Below are 17,211 nucleotides of genomic sequence, written 5' to 3' on the forward strand. Positions count from 1 at the left end.
AGTCAAAGAACATGTTTCCTCGTTGCATTTTTATTCTTTTAAGAGTTTGAAATATCAGCTTTACAACAGACACAAAAGGATGAAACTAGAGGAGATTGTTGCTCTGATTGTTGTCATTATGAGATGAAAATATGACTGTTTAATGAGTTTATTTTTTAAATCTGCAAACACAAAGAAACAAAGAGACAGAAGAAAATCAACATCAAAGACTCAGTGATTGACATCAGGACTGGGAACACTGGTCTCTCCTCAGTATCTCTGAGACCGGAGTGTGGGAGCCCTGGGTGGCCTCACAGGTCACAGAGCCCACCTTCCCCCACTGGTCTGCAGTGAGCGTCAGGGTGCTGCTCCAGCTGTAGAGGCCGTCATTCTGCAGCACTCCAGGAGTCCTGCTCTCCTCCCCTCTGATGCTGCTGCTGCCACTGCTGTCGCTCGTCTTCCAGGACAGACTCCAGTCTGAGGGGAAGCCCTTGTTGGCCACACACATGAGCGTGGCCTTCCCCTGCTCCAGCTCCTTGTTGGAGGGACCCAGCACCTTCAGGGCGGGGCGGGTATCACCTAGGAAACACCAATCAGCTTAGAGGACAGGAACCACAATTTGATTTTCTCCGTTAAGAAGTTTCTGTCAGGTGTTTTTTCTGCTCCACCAGTCATTCACTCACACATTGTTTCACTTCCCTTTAAGAAACCTCTCATGCATATCAGCACAGAGAGAATCATCACACAGTTTGAGCTGAAATATGTTCAAACTACACTGGAAATAAAAGAAGCAGATGTGGAAACATTTACAGCAGAAGTTTGGCTTTAAAATGATTAGAAGTCTAAATCATGGACGACTGAAGACATTAGTGGACACAAGCACAGAGCAGCTACTCATTCATACAGATTTGAAATGTTATTGAACAGCTCACATGATTTCAAACTAAATCTGAAACATCTGACACGATAAAAACATCAGAAAGCAAACTTTAACTCATCCAAACAGCAGCTGATGTGGTGGAAATTTACAAACTAATCATAAGATGATGAAGTTTACTCTTGTCTACATTTTACTGTGACAGAAATGTAGATTAAACAAGAGAAACTCGCAGAGCTCATCTGAATTAGTCCAGTAAAAAGGACAAACATCAAAAACTAAATTATTTTAAATAAAAAAAATACTTTTGTCTCATCTAAGCAGTCTAACAAATAATTATTAAAGAAAATGATACAATATTTAATAATAAACACAGTTTAATTAACTTACTTCCAAATTCCAGTCTGGTTCCTCCACCAAAAGTCCACCACAGTGATACAAACTCATTGAGGCGCCGTACAAAAACCTCTGACTGTAGAGAGACACGGCTCTCTGACTCTGAGACTGAATTAAAACTAAAAGCTCTCAAGACTTAACCAGATGTATGTATATGTAAAATATCCTCAAGTCCACTCTGATGTTTTATATCATTTGTTAATATTCATTTTAACATTTATTCTGAAGCTAACTTTGTTTCTTCATGAAAATTGATGGAAAAAATATTTTACCGAGTTTTTTTCTGGCACACTGAACAGAAAAGTCAAGATAATTGCAAGAAAGAAATCTGTTAAAGTAAAAGCGGTTTAAGTTTGACTTACTTCCAACATCCAGTCTGGTTCCTCCACCGAACGTGTACCACAGTGATACAAACTCATTGAGGCGCCGTACAAAAACCTCTGACTGTAGAGAGACACGGCTCTCTGACTCTGAAACAAACAAATTCACCAATATGAATTCTTTAAATCATAATTTCATGACATATTATTATTATAATTATGAAATAAAAATGAATGAAACACATTAAAACAATTTTCCAAAAATGTAATTTGCATTTATTTTAGAGTTTTTATCCAGTTTTGGTCCTCAGTAACCAAAAGGTTATGGCTGTGATATATTGTGTATTTTAGAGTTTGAAAAAATCTAAAATAGTGCTGTCAGCGTTAATCTTGTTAAAATGACGTTAACGCCATAACCACATTAAGATCAAACCTGCACCATTCTTTTGGTCCACTGCAGTGTAGCAGTCAAAAGAAAAGTGAAGTGGCCACAAATGGCCAGGATAGAGCCCAGAGGGTTAATGCATAAAATGTATAAAAATATTATTGATTACAGGGTAATACATTAATGTTAATAGCAACTGTAAGCTTTTTACTTTGAAGTAAGAAGTATAAACAATGCTGTTACTGCCACGGGACCGAGTGGTCTGCACTGAAATGAACTCAGGCACAGAAACCCAGAGCAGAGACAGCAGATGGTTTAACAATATTTTATTAGGCCTAAGCGCTCCAAATGTAGCAAGGACAAAAAAAACCCTAACCCTGCAATTCTGGCTTGGAGGCAGAATAAACAGAGAGAAAAACAGATAAACACCATATACACATTTAAGTTCAGGTTTTAGCAGAAATAACACGTTACAGTTAGCATGTAAGAGATTTGGGAGAAAATTCTTTACAAAAACATAATTTACCAGACACTTTTATTAGTGACATACGTATCTATTGACATATAACAGACAATTTAGCAAAGGCTAACTAACATCTGGGCAATAAAAAACAGAGCAGAATGTAAGTTTGTCTTTGTGACAAACGCTACAATGTTGATGCAGGTGGAATGAGAGACATAAATAAAGTGCAATATGCAGTAAAGGGAACAATGTGCACTGATGTCAGATAGAGAAAAGTAGTGAAGTGAATTTGTTCAATAACAAGCAAAAATCTAATACGTTTGAAACTGACCACTAAAAGCTAACCAGAGGTGTCAAAAGTACACACATTGCAAGTTTAGATACCTCGGGGGTCTGACCGTTGTTGTAACGCTAACAAAGTGCCAACATAATCAGTGTAAGCAAACTAGATGATTCCTAGAATTATATAATTATTAACGGCAAATTTATACATGACAGACTCTGTCCCAACCTTTACAATCCACTTGCAAGGTTTCCACAGACGATGATCCATGCAGGAACGCATTTCGGCCTACTGTAGAGATCACGTGTTTCCGGTTAGCATGGAGGTCACGTGCTTCCTGTTACTGTGGAGGTCGCAATATGGCGCTCCCCAGTGGCTGCAGCCCTTCTCTGTGCATGGGGCTGCACGCCACTAACATGTTAACGATCTAACTGCGCTAATGCGTTGACGCCGTGCAGCCAACGCACGGGGCGATCTGCGTTAACTCGCTAAGAGAGATTTGTGGTGTTAATGCAGTTGTGGCTTCAACGTCATTTAAACAAAAATAACGCTAACAGCACTACTCTAAACATTAAAATGTACTTTTAACCTACATTCACTAAACTTCAAACTGCATCAAAAATCTATTTTGTGTGTACTCCCACACACAGGTTACAAACGATAAGGAGCAGTTATTACACACTACATCACAAAACCTGTTCAGGGCATGAAACTCAAGTCTGTCCAGTGTCACAGGTTGTCCTGTTATTCTACAAAACATATACAAATGTGAAGTTAAAACAGAGATGAATGATTCTGAGCTGTGGTCAGCATTGTACATCATTGTGAATCACTGAAAGTGTGTTTCACTGAGTGAGTTTTCTAAAAATCTAAAGTAAGTTTTACAAATTGAACCTTTCCTCTGAATATTTTTTAAATGTCCTTCACTTTTGAGGCCCTGTTTACATGTGCAGGCGTCTTTTGGAAAACAGACTTTACTATTTATTCTGTGCTGCTTACATGTTAACAGCACTTTAGTCCAAGACAATCCAATACAAAAAGCACATGGCCCAAAAATCAAAAGAATGATAATCAATGAAGTTTCAATGAAACTCCAGAGGACGACCCGGAGGTCGGCAACACAATAGCCCATGATCAAATAGTTGTGGGGGTCGACAGCTTAACAGTTGATACCGATGTAACTCTGGGGGCAACCAGGAGGCCTGTGGTGGCGAACTGCATACAAAGCGGTGTCGTCGGTGAGGCCATGGCAGAAAAGCCCCCAGTGGCTTGGCTACACACACTCTGCGTAGCTGCATAGCATTGGCTTGGCAGGCGTCAGGCACGCTGAATGTCACGAATAGTGGAGCTGCTGGCGACGGATTCGTAACTGAGACGAAGCCGAACCAGCAAGCGCGGGGACTGCTGGCGGAGACGAAGCAGAAACGGCAGGCGTGCAGTCCACTGGCAGCTGCAGCCGCAGTGGGCAGAGTAATCCAGCAACTCCCGGGCTTGGATCGTCTCCTTGGCTCGGACCAGATAGCAGATCAGCACCGAAGCCGACGGGATCTCCAGCAGTTCGGGATTGCCGTGAAGAATCACCTCCATGGTGTTTACTCCCACAAGCTTTGTCCACACATCCGAGGTGCCAGAGATGTATGCTCACAGGTTCCAGAGACGGGGACACCCTCCTCACGAACAGCATCCACTGGGTCCATCTTGCGTCAGATCGTTCTGTCACGGCAGGATGTGCCTGTGCTTTTTTGATACAGGACCCAAAAGCAGATGATGACAGAGGAGTTGCAGGTTTCAGCAAAAAACGAGCCTTTATTTGGGTTGAGGGCTGAACCAAAAAAGAAAACTATGAAAAACTATGAGAACTGTGACAATGGTGACAATTGTGGTGGGTATAACAGACGACCTGACAATGACATTGTCAGGGCTCGTGGGATGAGCCGTGTGGAATTTAATGAGGACCCAAGATGCAGGCAGCTGAGATGCAGGGGAGTTTTTATAGAGAAGGTGGAGGTACAAACAGAAACGGCAGAGGAGTGGAGGAAACTAAACAAAACCTAAACTGGAAAAAACTAAGAAAACAAACCTGAAGCGCTAATGAACACGGAGAAGTGGGAGCAGGCAGGCACAGAACAAAACCCTAACAAATGGTAAACCTTAACAAAAGATATAACAGAATAAACAAAGAACATAGAATAATATAAATACACACAAAACACAGAGTCGTCAGACTCAGGACCATGACAGACATACAGAAAACACACCGACTTAAATACATACGGCGGACGAAAGCGAAAGCATTTGCCAAGAATGTTTTCATTAATCAAGTGTATGAAAAAAATACACACAGGTCCTTTTCTGTCACCATGGGTACCTACGCCTCCTCCATTGCCCCTGTTACCTCTGGTGTCCCCCAGGGGTCTGTGCTGGGTCCCATGCTGTTCTCTTTATACTTGTTACCCTTGGGCCGAATCTTTGATAAATACAATATTTCCACTTTTATGCGGATGACATTCAAATCTATTTTGAACTAGCTGAGGATGTCATGTTGTCATTGCAACATTTCTCCGATTGTATGAATGAAGTTAAAAACTGGCAACTGAGCAATTCCCTCATTCTAAATGATAAGAAGACTGAAATTGTAATCTTTGATACTCCCTTCTCTCGGGCTGAACTAATTGGTATTTTTGGGCCCTTTGCTGACTCCCTTTATGACACTGTGAGGAACCTGGGTGTTGTCTTGGACAGTTCCTTCAAGTCTGACAAACATGTGTCCTCTGTAGTTAAATCGAGTTTCAATCAACTACGTCTAATCTCTAAGGCCAAGCCCTACTTACCACGTAAGGACCTGGAGAAACTTATCCATGCCTTTGTTACATCAAGATTAGATTACTGTAATTCCCTTTACACTGGTCTCCATTCTGCCCTTGTTCACAAACTACAGCTCGTTCAAAATGCGGCTGCGCGTCTTTTAACTGGAACTGGCAGGTTTGAGTCTATTACTCCAGTTCTTTCCGACCTGCACTGGCTCCCTATTAAACTTTGTATTGATTTTAAAATCTTATTGCTCACTTTTAAAATCATAAGTAACACTGCGCCCAGCTATCTTACGGATCTCCTCAGCTTTTATATCCCAGGGAGAGCGCTTAGATCAGCAGGCCAAATGCTCCTGGTGTGACCTAGATCTCGGCTCAAGACCAGAGGTGACCACGCATTCGCTACTGTCACACCCTACCTCTGGAATAACCTCCCTCTAGCTATTCGGGCGTCTGATTCAATTCAATCTTTTAAATCTCGATGAAAAACTTATTTGTTTAGCCTTGCTTTCCCCGCCTCCTAGAACCCGCATTTTTGGTGTACTGTAAGTTATCTTTTTCGCTTTATTAATATTTATAATGTTTTAACTTTCAGCCTTTTGGGTTGTGCCTACTACGCCTGGTGTATTATTGGTTAGTTATGTCACCCGCCTGTTAGTATATTTTATTTGTGTTTTGTGTTTTGTATTTATTATTGCTCTAACTCGTTCTGTGAAGCACTTTGGCATAGCTGTGTTTTTTTAAATGTGCTATATAAATAAAATTGTATTGCATTGTATTGTATACAGGAGGTGATATGGGGAAGTGGGAACAAATGGGGAAGCAGCTGACTGACATTAACATAATGACGGGACAGGAGAAGTGAACCTAATACAACGAACAAAGAACACAAGACTCAAAATTAAAATAAAACAAAAATAAAACAGGGAAAACGGCCAAAAAATACAATAAACAACAAAATAGCACTAAAATACACAAAACACTGGGTCTCAGACCCAGTACCATGACAGCGATACCCTAATCCCATGGGGCATGTGGTCGTCTGCGCACCCACTGAGCTTGAACTGGCACCCTGCACAGTCCAGACTGGTCAACACTTAGTATTATATTACAATGTAGGGCTCAGGTTTGCTCTTGAAATATTTTCTTGTCTTCTCCTTCAGCTGAGATGTTTTTTTAAGAGGATTGCAGAAAATGTCCTATTTAAAAACATACCTATGTATGATTGTAACCTAAGACACGAGGTTACAATCATACATTCACTCAAAAATATAATTATACAAAATCTGAAATATCTTTCCAACTAATAATAAAATCAGTTGATTCACCACCAGATCAAGATAAAAAGAATTGAATTTTTCATAGAAGGAGGAAGAATGTTCTTTTTGAAATAATTTACAGTGAACATCATCAACAGCATCATCAGATCGATCCCACTCCCTGTTGCAGTCATTTCCATAGAGAGGCACTTTGCATCAGCAGCACCATGCTCCAGTGCTCTGGGAGAGTTTATAGTCCTGAGAGTTGAACACTGGATGACTGACAGCTGTCCTTCATCACAACAGAAGCCACAGAAATCCTCCTCATCAAAAACATGACTTTGATCTGCGTCCTCATCTGGACTCTCCTCTGCTGCTGCTTCACAGGTAAAGTCCAGAGAATCAAACTCCTCTCCTCTATCAACATCTGTCCCTCTGAAATGAAGCCCACAAAACCATGAAGCTGCTTTATGTTTTTGTCTCTGTGTCCTCAGAGTCCAGAGGACAGATCACAGTGACTCAGCCTGGAGCAGTGAGCTCTGCTGTGGGAGGATCTGTGACCATCAAGTGTACGACCAGTCATACGGTAGATGGTGGGACAGACCTATATTGGTACCAACAGAAAGATGGAGGTGTTCCTAAACTTCTGATTTAGTATGGCAATCGAGCATCAGGGATTCCAGCTCGTTTTACGGGCAGTGGATCAAACAAAGATTTCACTCTGACCATCAGTGGAGTCCAGGCTGAAGATGCAGCAGTTTATTATTGTAAGGGTGAATTCTGGCCAAACAGTCAGCTTCTGCTCACACAGTGAAAAACAGTCGTACAAAAACCTCCCTCAGTCAGACTGAACAGAAACTGAAGTGACTGCTGCAGCTGGAAGATACTGCAGAGACTGAAGATATAGTCAAGTGCCTTATTTGTCATTCCAACCATATGCAGTGTTACAGTACACAGTAAAATGAGACAATGTTCCTCCAAGACCATGCTGATACATATACCATATATAACAGAAAATCAACACAGAAATACATAAACTGCAAGTGTACAAAAATTGAAAAAAACAAACAAAAACAAAACAAAACAGAGTGCAACACCAGACAGAACAGAAAGATACAGACACAAGACAGTACAATAGAAAAGTGCAACAATGACAGTGGATTGTGCAAAAAATAACTTGATGTATGGAGATGTGCGTGTTTCTGTGTATGAGAATGTGCAGATACGTGTATGTCGTGTATGAAGGTGTGTGTGTGTGTCAGGCTTGGGGGAGGAAACTGCTTTGCATTCTGGCAGTGAGGGCCTGATTGCTCTTGTACCTCTTGTCAGAAGGCAGCAGGGTGAAGAGTGTATCTGCAGGGTGTGTGGGGTCCTTCGCAGCGTTTTACAGATGCAGCAGGTGCAATAGGTGTCTGTGATGGAGGGAAGAGAGGCTCCAATGATCTTCTCAGCTGGTCTCACCATAGACAGAGGTGGAAGACAAACATGACCAATACTTCTGCTAAAAGTAAATCTGTGCTCTTTGTGTCTGCAGCAGTATCTACAGAACAGTGAGGAATATTCAAAGGGAGACAGGATGGATGCATCTTCTTCCTTGAAATAATCTTATTTGTCATTTCGTAGCATTTCTCACCTGCTTTAAAATACAAGGCCTAAACATGGACACTAACACATTACACTGACTGAATATCAGATTGAAAAATGTTACAGAATCAGACAATTTGTTCATGGACTCATGAGCACAAATGATTTAACCATGTTTTTCATTCTTTCCTTTTTGTTATCTGACACAGGCAGATGTGGCTTTTTTGTCAGCCTACTGTAATACGTTTAGAAAGTATGGCCTCCGTTATTTGATCAGTTTGGCTTAACAACATCTTGATGAGTATTTTAATGAATCAGATGCTGGCCATTCTCCCTGGATCTCTGGTATCAACAAGGTATTTTTGCCCAGAGATCTACTGCTCACTGCACATTTTCTCTTTTCCTGTCCGTTCTCTGTGAACAGTAGAGACTGTGGGAAAATCCAAGCAGTTTCATAAATGTTCAGAACAGCATGTCTAAAATCAACAATCATGCCATGTTCAAATTCATTTAAAGAACTTTTCTTCTCCAATCTGATCCTTGGTTTGAACAGATCATCAGCCATATTTCCCCATGGCTAAATGCACTGAGGAGATGTCATGGACTTAGCGTATTATACATTTACATTAAGGAGCAGATGAATAGAAGTACTTAAGTGTTCAGTGAGTGTAATAATATCATTATCAATAATTGCTATGGAACACAGAAAAACAGAAAACTAGATAACAGAACCACAAATCACAGTTCACTATCAGACCATTCAGTGCCCTCTACATGTAATAATGTTAATATGAAGAGTGATGCTCCGAGGAGGAAACAGCTGCAGCTGACTGACTCTGTGTGTTTGCATATGTGTCCTGCCTCTCTGCTCACAGCTGTTAAGAGGCCAGTGTTGATCAGTGGCTGTCCAGGCCTTTCAGAGCCACTCACACACCAGCAGCACAATGATGATGTCACTGACTCTACTGCTGGCCACCCTGGGGCTCCTTGTTCAGGGTGAGACTCTCTGTGAAAACTTTGCTTCAGCATGCAGCCAGGTTCACCACAATGATGTTCTGCTCTGATGGAGAAACTCTGAAACCAGCAGCACTGACCTTCTTCCATCTGTTCTCCATGTTAGAGAAATGATCCTCTAATGTTTGGATGTTGATCATCTCGATAACTTTTCTCCACTTTTTCATGTTTTCAGGTTCATCAGGAGAACAAGTCCTGACTCAGACTCCTACAGCTCAGTCTGTTGTTCTTGGACAGACTGTCTCTGTCAGATGTAAAGCCAGTTCAAGTGTTGGCTCAAACCTCCACTGGTACCTTCAAAAGGACGGAGAATCTCCCAAACTCTTAATTTATTATGCTACCAGCCGTCAGTCTGGAGTTTCTGATCGTTTCAGTGGAAGTGGATCTGGGACTGACTTCACTCTGACTATCAGCAGAGTTCAGGCTGAAGATGCAGGAGTTTATTACTGTCAGCAGAGTAACACGTGGCCGTTCACACAGTGATACAACGCCGTACAAAAACCTCACACAGCTGGAGAGGAACTGAGAAAAAAGATCATCTGAACTGACAGCTGCTCAGAAACACACATTATTTATTTTTATAAAATATTTTGATAATTTTAAAAATAGTTTTTAAATTTTGTTATAATAACATTTTATAAATGTTAATCTAATGTTAATATCAAATGTGCTAATCTTGGCCCACGAGGAATCCATAACAAATAACTTGGATATGGATAAATCTGTAAGAGTTTTTGGAAAGGGAAACAGGAGACTGTTGAATTAAGGAGAAAGGAGAGTTGAGCTGCAAACAGAGTTGAGTTCCTTACAAAACAAATAAGCTTAAAACAAGAAGAAATCCTTTGTGTTCTACAAATTAATTTGAGAATTGTAGGAAAAGACATGGTGAATTGTTTTTTTTTACTAACTTGGCCTACCCTTTTTAGTTTTGGTAATATTGGCAGTAGTGAGAAGTGCTATTGTTGGGTTTGAATATTTTTAGAATAGGCCATCCAACTCAGGTAAATGTCATGTTTTTAGTTGTTAGAATCTGATTTGCAATATTTTATTTTACTTTTTGTTGTTTTAATTTTCCGTTTTTTAGGCACGCAAACCCCCTGATGACGTTAAGGTGGCAATTCCTCAGGGGGGGAAACTAAAAGTGCAATCAATTACATGACAAACACAGTTATCCAGAGCAGAAGACTCATCACTCTAGAGAACACGTCTACACTGCTCTAGAGTCTGAGCTGCAGAGACTGATGCAGTTCACTGAGGACACACACACACACACACACACACACACACACACACACACACACACACACACACACACACACACACTATTAGATAAACATGTAGGAGTGTAACACAATCTGAACTTGCAAAGTTGAGAAAATCTAAAGTGCTGTACAAGAACAATAACTCACATTTACATATTTTCTCAATAGAAGGAAATATCTAAGGAATAACGATCAGTCAGTTATTTGTCAATAATGGAATTTGAATCACTAAATTCTTATCAGTTCGCATATTTAATTTTGAATCAACTTTTCAGGCAGTTTTTAGGATATCCTGATAATAACGAACTCCAGTAGTCCAGAGTCAGTCAGATCATTTCCATAGAGAGGCACTTTGCATCAGCAGCACCATGCTCCAGTGCTCTGGGAGAGTTTATAGTCCTGAGAGTTGAACACTGGATGACTGACAGCTGTCCTTCATCACAACAGAAGCCACAGAAATCCTCCTCATCAAAAACATGACTTTGATCTGCGTCCTCATCTGGACTCTCCTCTGCTGCTGCTTCACAGGTAAAGTCCAGAGAATCAAACTCCTCTCCTCTATCAACATCTGTCCCTCTGAAATGAAGCCCACAAAACCATGAAGCTGCTTTATGTCTTTGTCTCTGTGTCCTCAGAGTCCAGAGGACAGATCACAGTGACTCAGCCTGGAGCAGTGAGCTCTGCTGTGGGAGGATCTGTGAGCATCAAGTGTACGACCAGTCAGAATGTTTATGTTTCTGGCAGCTCTCACTGTTTAGCCTGGTACCAACAGAAAGATGGAGGAGTTCCTAAACGTCTCATTTACCTTGCTAGCACTCGACAATCAGGGATTCCAGCTCGTTTTACAGGCAGTGGATCAAACTCTGACTTCACTCTGACCATCAGTGGAGTCCAGGCTGAAGATGCAGCAGTTTATTACTGTCAGAGTGCTCACTATATCAACAGTCAGTGGGTGTTCACACAGTGAAAAACAGTCGTACAAAAACCTCCCTCAGTCAGACTGAACAGAAACTGAAGTGACTGCTGCAGCTGGAAGATACTGCAGAGACTGATACAGTTCACTGAGGACACACACACACACACACACACACACACACACACACACACACACACACACACACACACACACACACACACACACACACACACACACTAGTACAGGTCCTCCATCTTTTTTTTACCCAAAAAGGGTTTAATTTGTGAGAGTAAACTTGTGCAGTGTAAATAGTCAAACAGTAAAATGTAAACCTTGCAGCAGTTAAGGAGTGAAAGGCCATTTTTGTTGAAACACTTGTTTCCTGGTTAAGAGCATTGCTTAGAAACTCGTCTTTGGTTTACTTTTACTTTTCTGTTTGGAAGATTGGGGAACATAAGGACCTGTTTTCTTGTTTTGGCATTGCTCACATCCAAAACAAATAAACTCCTCTATACCAAAAACGAACCTTCTTATCAACTCACATGATCTTGTTGTGCAAATATAGTCATCCTGTTTTTATTAAGCTGTATATTTTCAAACATGAACATTGTTAAAATGATTTGGTCGATGTTTCATCTTTCACTTTGTTATTCTCCTGGTCTTTCATTTGTTCAACTGTGATGCTAAAGTTCAAAAAACAAATCCCAGAATTGTTTTCAGTTAAGCTAAGCAGTGCCTTCATGTTCTAATTATCTTTAACATTACAGGGCTCTAGAATAACTTTTTGCCTTGGTTGCACTGGTGCGCCACTTTTTCAACCGCATCGCTTAACACCGCGGTTTTACATGTGCCCTTTTTTGGGGGGAAATTGCTGTCCATACAGACAATATTGATTTGTAAATGATTAACTAACAATCTTGTTCTTGTGCTTAAAGTGCTTTGGCACTCTTTGGCCATAAGAATGCAGAGATGGCACCGGGTGTTATGGCACGCCGTCTTTCTCTCGGTTCTGCAATGTTTGTATGTTGTGTTCTTAGTGGTGTCCCTGCTAGCTTGGAAAACTCACTCCCTGTTGGTGTATGAGCGACAGACGCTTTTTAACATCCGTGACTCACTGCTGATGCTCCACAGTGTTAGCGAGCGATCTGGAGGAATCCCGCCGCCGTGCCGGAGGAGCAGCTTCGCCGCGATCGCTGCTCTGCGCTTCCACAGGCCCCGCTGGTTTAGAAACTTATTCCCGTTAACGACAAGGAAGCAAGATGAACAGCAATTTTACTTGCTAGCAAGGGAGGCTGGTTGGAACCAGGCTCTTGGAGCTAAACGCTCCTCACCTGTCTGCTAGCCAGCATCAAGTAAACAGCCTTCCTTGCAGCTTTTTATTCTGAGAACACAAGCACTGTGTTTGTGTGTATGTGAGTGTGTATGTTTGTTTGGTGGTGCGTTTGTGTGACCTCCTGCTTATCAAAAGGGTCATAAAAGCAGGAAGCTTACTAACCAAGAAAACAGAACCCTCACATAGGATGTCCCTATAATGAAACACTACAGCCTCCCCCACCAACAAACAGGCTGGAGAGGTGGTCAGAGACAAAGGAATGTCTTTGACCATGCTGCTTGAACTAAGTCTTACACATTTAAGTAACACAATGACAACATTTAACAATTTGACTCCAACAGTCCCCCCTTTTTGTCAACTTTGTACTTAAATTTCCACTTATGCACCCTTGTGTTTGACAGTTCAGTATAGGCTTCATTCACACACAGCTCCTCACATCATTCACTTCCTACTGCTGCAAAAGTTCACAGTTCATACATGTACAAAACGTGCTTAGCAATTATCCTACTTCTCATTCATCTCACACACAGGAAACTACATCCTGCAAGGAAACAAATGAATGTCAACAGTCAAAAACAAGAATCAACGTTCTCAAAAGAATATGCACTACAATCCAAATGTATGCAGACATAGGCATTCAAACACATCCGTTGGTTTTTGGTTTGTCCATGTGGCTTCCAGCTATCTTCAAAGCTGTAGCCTGGTCAACACTCCTCTTTATGACCCCTTTCAAACCCCCAAATCTTCTCACTGTAGACACCCTGTGGGGTGATCGAGTCACCTGGTGAATCATCTGCATTTACAACTCCTCTCCTTTCCTGTTGTCACTGCAGAAAAAGTTTTTTAAAGGAAATTGGATCAAGTTGTTTATGATCGTCTCCCCCCTTTTTGAGTCATGTCCACCCATGGCTCAAAACTCCAACCAACTTATATAAGTGTACATGATGTAAATGTAAACAAAAGAAAGCCCCTTTGACTGTCTGGCTTTTTCTTCATAATGATAGCCATATTAGGACACATAAAGGCAATGGTTATATATCTATATATTTTAGCACAAATGACAATATAAAAAATATCAATCCTAACAATGTCCATGTGTCAAAGTAACTGAGAATAAAAAACAGAAAACATGAAGGAGATATTCCTGGCCTGGCTTTTTATAGCAGATAATCTTAAAACTATTTTGCAATTTTGCATAATTTTAAAAAAGTTTACATTTCTTCAGTATTGAACAGCAGAAAATAGGCTTTCTTGTCCGAGGTCATTGAAGTAAAAGAAAAAAAGAAAAAAAAAAGACAGAGGCTGACAGAGCTGTAAACAACGGTAGACTGGTGGGTAATAAGCGAAGAAATAACGCAGAAAACAGAGATTTGAGACGGGAAACTGTTCTTGAAGTACAGAGAGAGAGAGAGCTGTGCATGAAGTGTGATTTTTATCTTGGTGTAAACAAAACAGTAAAGTAAGAGGGAATTCATGACGATGTTTATCAGATGTGAATAGTTTGTTGCTTCTTTTGCTGCTGGTTCAGTCAATTTTGCTTGGAGAGAGACAAAACTTGCAGCTCAGAATCAGCGCAAAAACGACGTAAACAGCGCGGACCCGACGCATCAGAATCAGTGAGCTGTCGGCTTTCAGCCCGATGGCGTGTCCGTCTACGTGCCGTCGTGTGAGAAAGCAGAGAAAGCTGATTCTGATGCGTCGGGTCCGCGCTGTGTGTTTACACTGTGTGTCTTTGTGTGGAATCCGTTTACCTGCTCTCATTTACTGTTTGGTGGTTGATAAAATACTTTTTTGATCTTTAACCTGAGATTCCGGCGTTTCTGGGAAAATATATTTATGTTTAAAACTCGATTTAGGATTTAATGAATCAATGTCGCTTTATTCAAGCTACTCACCTCTCTCTATCTGCCTGTACTTTCAAACGTACAGATGGACTACATGAATATCTGAACTACGACCAATCAGAGAGGTCCCACCCCTGATTATCTCTGATTGGTTTAGACCACGATAGGAGCATAATGTGTGTCGGTTGTTGACCACAGGGAGAGTTTCAGAGTTGCAGAGAGTGTTTTTTTATTTATTTATTTTACTCGAATAGTTGGTCGTACCGCTGCGACCTGAGATTATTTTTAATCGCACTTGCGACCAAATTGGTTGCACTCTACAGCCCTGCATTACATTTAATTTTTCTAACTTAGCTTTGCTCCAGTGGTAATTAGAGTGAAAGGACTTGAAAATCAAAGTTTTACTCGTCTCTGTAAAACAAATTATTCATACCACCTTTACTTAACAGGAGCTTTACTGTGATAGTTTTAATACATTCTTCTATATTTAGTATGGTTTTAATATTTTCGTATTTTAAATTACGCAGGATATATGATAAAACAATAATTTACTTGCAAAGAGTTTTAATTTCTACACAAATACTTTCATTATGTGGAAAAAAAGTATTTGAGATGGAATTGTTTTATTTGATCTGAGAACAAAAAGAAATTGTTCATTGTTAATATATTTAGATCATATAAACAATATACAGGTACATTTAGCAAAGAAAGTAAGAGAGAAAAAATACTACAGACGGGCATCTGAGGGTGAGGGGAGCGTGCCAAGCTCCAATCGACAGCACAGTCGAGTTCAATGATGGCATCATGATTCTGTGAGCAGCACAGAAACCAGAAGCTAGGGTGGTGATGGGGAATGACCGACGGCAATTTCCTATGAACATCACCTAATGCTGTGTCACTGTGCTAAGCATACTTTGACAATCTGAAGAGGGTCTTCCTTTGTGTCATTGTTGTTGTCATTTGCATCATGACCACTTCTACAAGACTGCTAAAGTGATTCAACAGGTGGGATCATAACAGCAGTAAAACAACTGGATCCAATACCCTTTCCGAGAAAGGTTTTCTGCAGAGATAAAAAGGACAATAGAGGAGTCCTAAGTATTCCCCCCACAGGAAGAATGCCTGAAGTGAGGCGATGAGGGTTGATAGAGGCCATAAAAAAGGGGCTCTATCATATAATCATATATGCTTAGAGGTATCAATTGTATAATGATAGAGGTCTGATCCTTGGTAGTCTGCAAAGACTCTTCCAGAGTGTTCTGGCATGCACACACATCCTAAGGTCATGAGTGAGGTCGTACCTTCTTTAAATAGTATGGGAGGACACCTACTCTGTATCTGTTTAAGTATAAGAGCCTTTTGTTTAGGTGGACCGCTGGACTCCTGGCACCAGCTTACACACACACACACACACACACACACACACACACACACACACACACACACACACACACACACACACACACAATTCCCAATAAAAGGCAGCAAGCGGAGGCCGTCGTTGGGGTCATTTTGTGGTAGACACCGACGAGGCCTCCATTGCAAGTAAATCGATCGATCGCTGACTGTCTCGTTTTCTTCATGATGAATTAGTCTCTAAACCAGCGGGGCTTGTGGAAACACAGACCCAACAACACCCAGGTAGAAGACGAGTATTAATAACTGACTGCACACTTATTTCCACACTGTCATCCTCGAGTAGGTGAGAGGGAACGAAGTCTTGCCCCAAAGACATTTTGTAGGTTTGCTGGCTCCTTAGAGTACGAGCACCTGGATGACTGAGAACCTTCACAGATCTATTTTCAAGCTGAGCTCAAAGGTCATAGCCAAGCTTTTTTCAATACACTGCTCAGCTTTCTTTATCATAATCGTACACATCATGGTTTTGGGAGCTTCATTTCAGAGAAATAATTTTTGCAAGATGAGAGATTGTTTCCCGAGACTTTCTCCAACTTTTCCTTGCTGTGCAAAAAATGATGGTATTTGTTTAAGAGATCTACAGTGTGTGTGTGTGTGTGTGTGTGTGTGTGTGTGTGTGTGTGTGTGTGTGTGTGTGTGTGTCCTCAGTGAACTGTATCAGTCTCTGCAGTATCTTCCAGCTGCAGCAGTCACTTCAGTTTCTGTTCAGTCTGACTGAGGGAGGTTTTTGTACGACTGTTTTTCACTGTGTGCTCACCCACAGACTGTTAGGATAGTGCCAACACATACAGTAATAAACTGCTGCATCTTCAGCCTGGACTCCACTGATGGTCAGAGTGAAGTCAGAGTTTGATCCACTGCCTGTAAAACGAGCTGGAATCCCTGATTGTCGATTGCTAGCATAGTAAATGAGCAGTTTGGGAACTCCTCCATCTTTCTGTTGGTACCAGGATAAATAGTTGTTGTTATAAACATCCTGACTGGTCGTACACTTGATGCTCACAGTTCCTCCCACAGCAGAGCTCACTGCTCCAGGCTGAGTCACTGTGATCTGTCCTCTGGACTCT

At 41.1% G+C, this 17,211-nt stretch overlaps 1 protein-coding gene and 1 gene segment (V, D, J or C); one reads left to right on the forward strand and one right to left on the reverse strand.

Annotated features, from left to right (window-relative positions):
- The window catches only part of LOC146643105 (immunoglobulin kappa light chain-like), a 17,504-nt gene continuing 293 nt past the window's right edge, over positions 1 to 17,211 (reverse strand). Inside the window, exons 2-4 of the mRNA XM_085395299.1 lie at positions 16,902 to 17,209; positions 1,247 to 1,298; positions 1 to 558 (exon numbers count right to left, since the gene is read on the reverse strand). Coding sequence (XP_085251425.1) covers positions 224 to 558; positions 1,247 to 1,298; positions 16,902 to 17,209 — 695 coding nt within the window. The 3' untranslated portion in view covers positions 1 to 223. The remainder of the gene's footprint in view (positions 559 to 1,246; positions 1,299 to 16,901; positions 17,210 to 17,211) is intronic.
- The window catches only part of LOC146643106 (Ig kappa chain V-III region MOPC 63-like), a 20,415-nt gene continuing 12,487 nt past the window's right edge, over positions 9,284 to 17,211 (forward strand). Inside the window, 2 exon segments of the V gene segment in view lie at positions 9,284 to 9,352; positions 9,546 to 9,822. Coding sequence covers positions 9,301 to 9,352; positions 9,546 to 9,822 — 329 coding nt within the window.

Source organism: Rhamphochromis longiceps, linkage group LG22 (genome assembly GCF_057381845.1).
Source record: "Rhamphochromis longiceps isolate RC_006_pf linkage group LG22, R_longiceps_female_GT1.1, whole genome shotgun sequence".
In the NCBI taxonomy this organism is placed as follows: Eukaryota; Metazoa; Chordata; class Actinopteri; order Cichliformes; family Cichlidae; genus Rhamphochromis; species Rhamphochromis longiceps.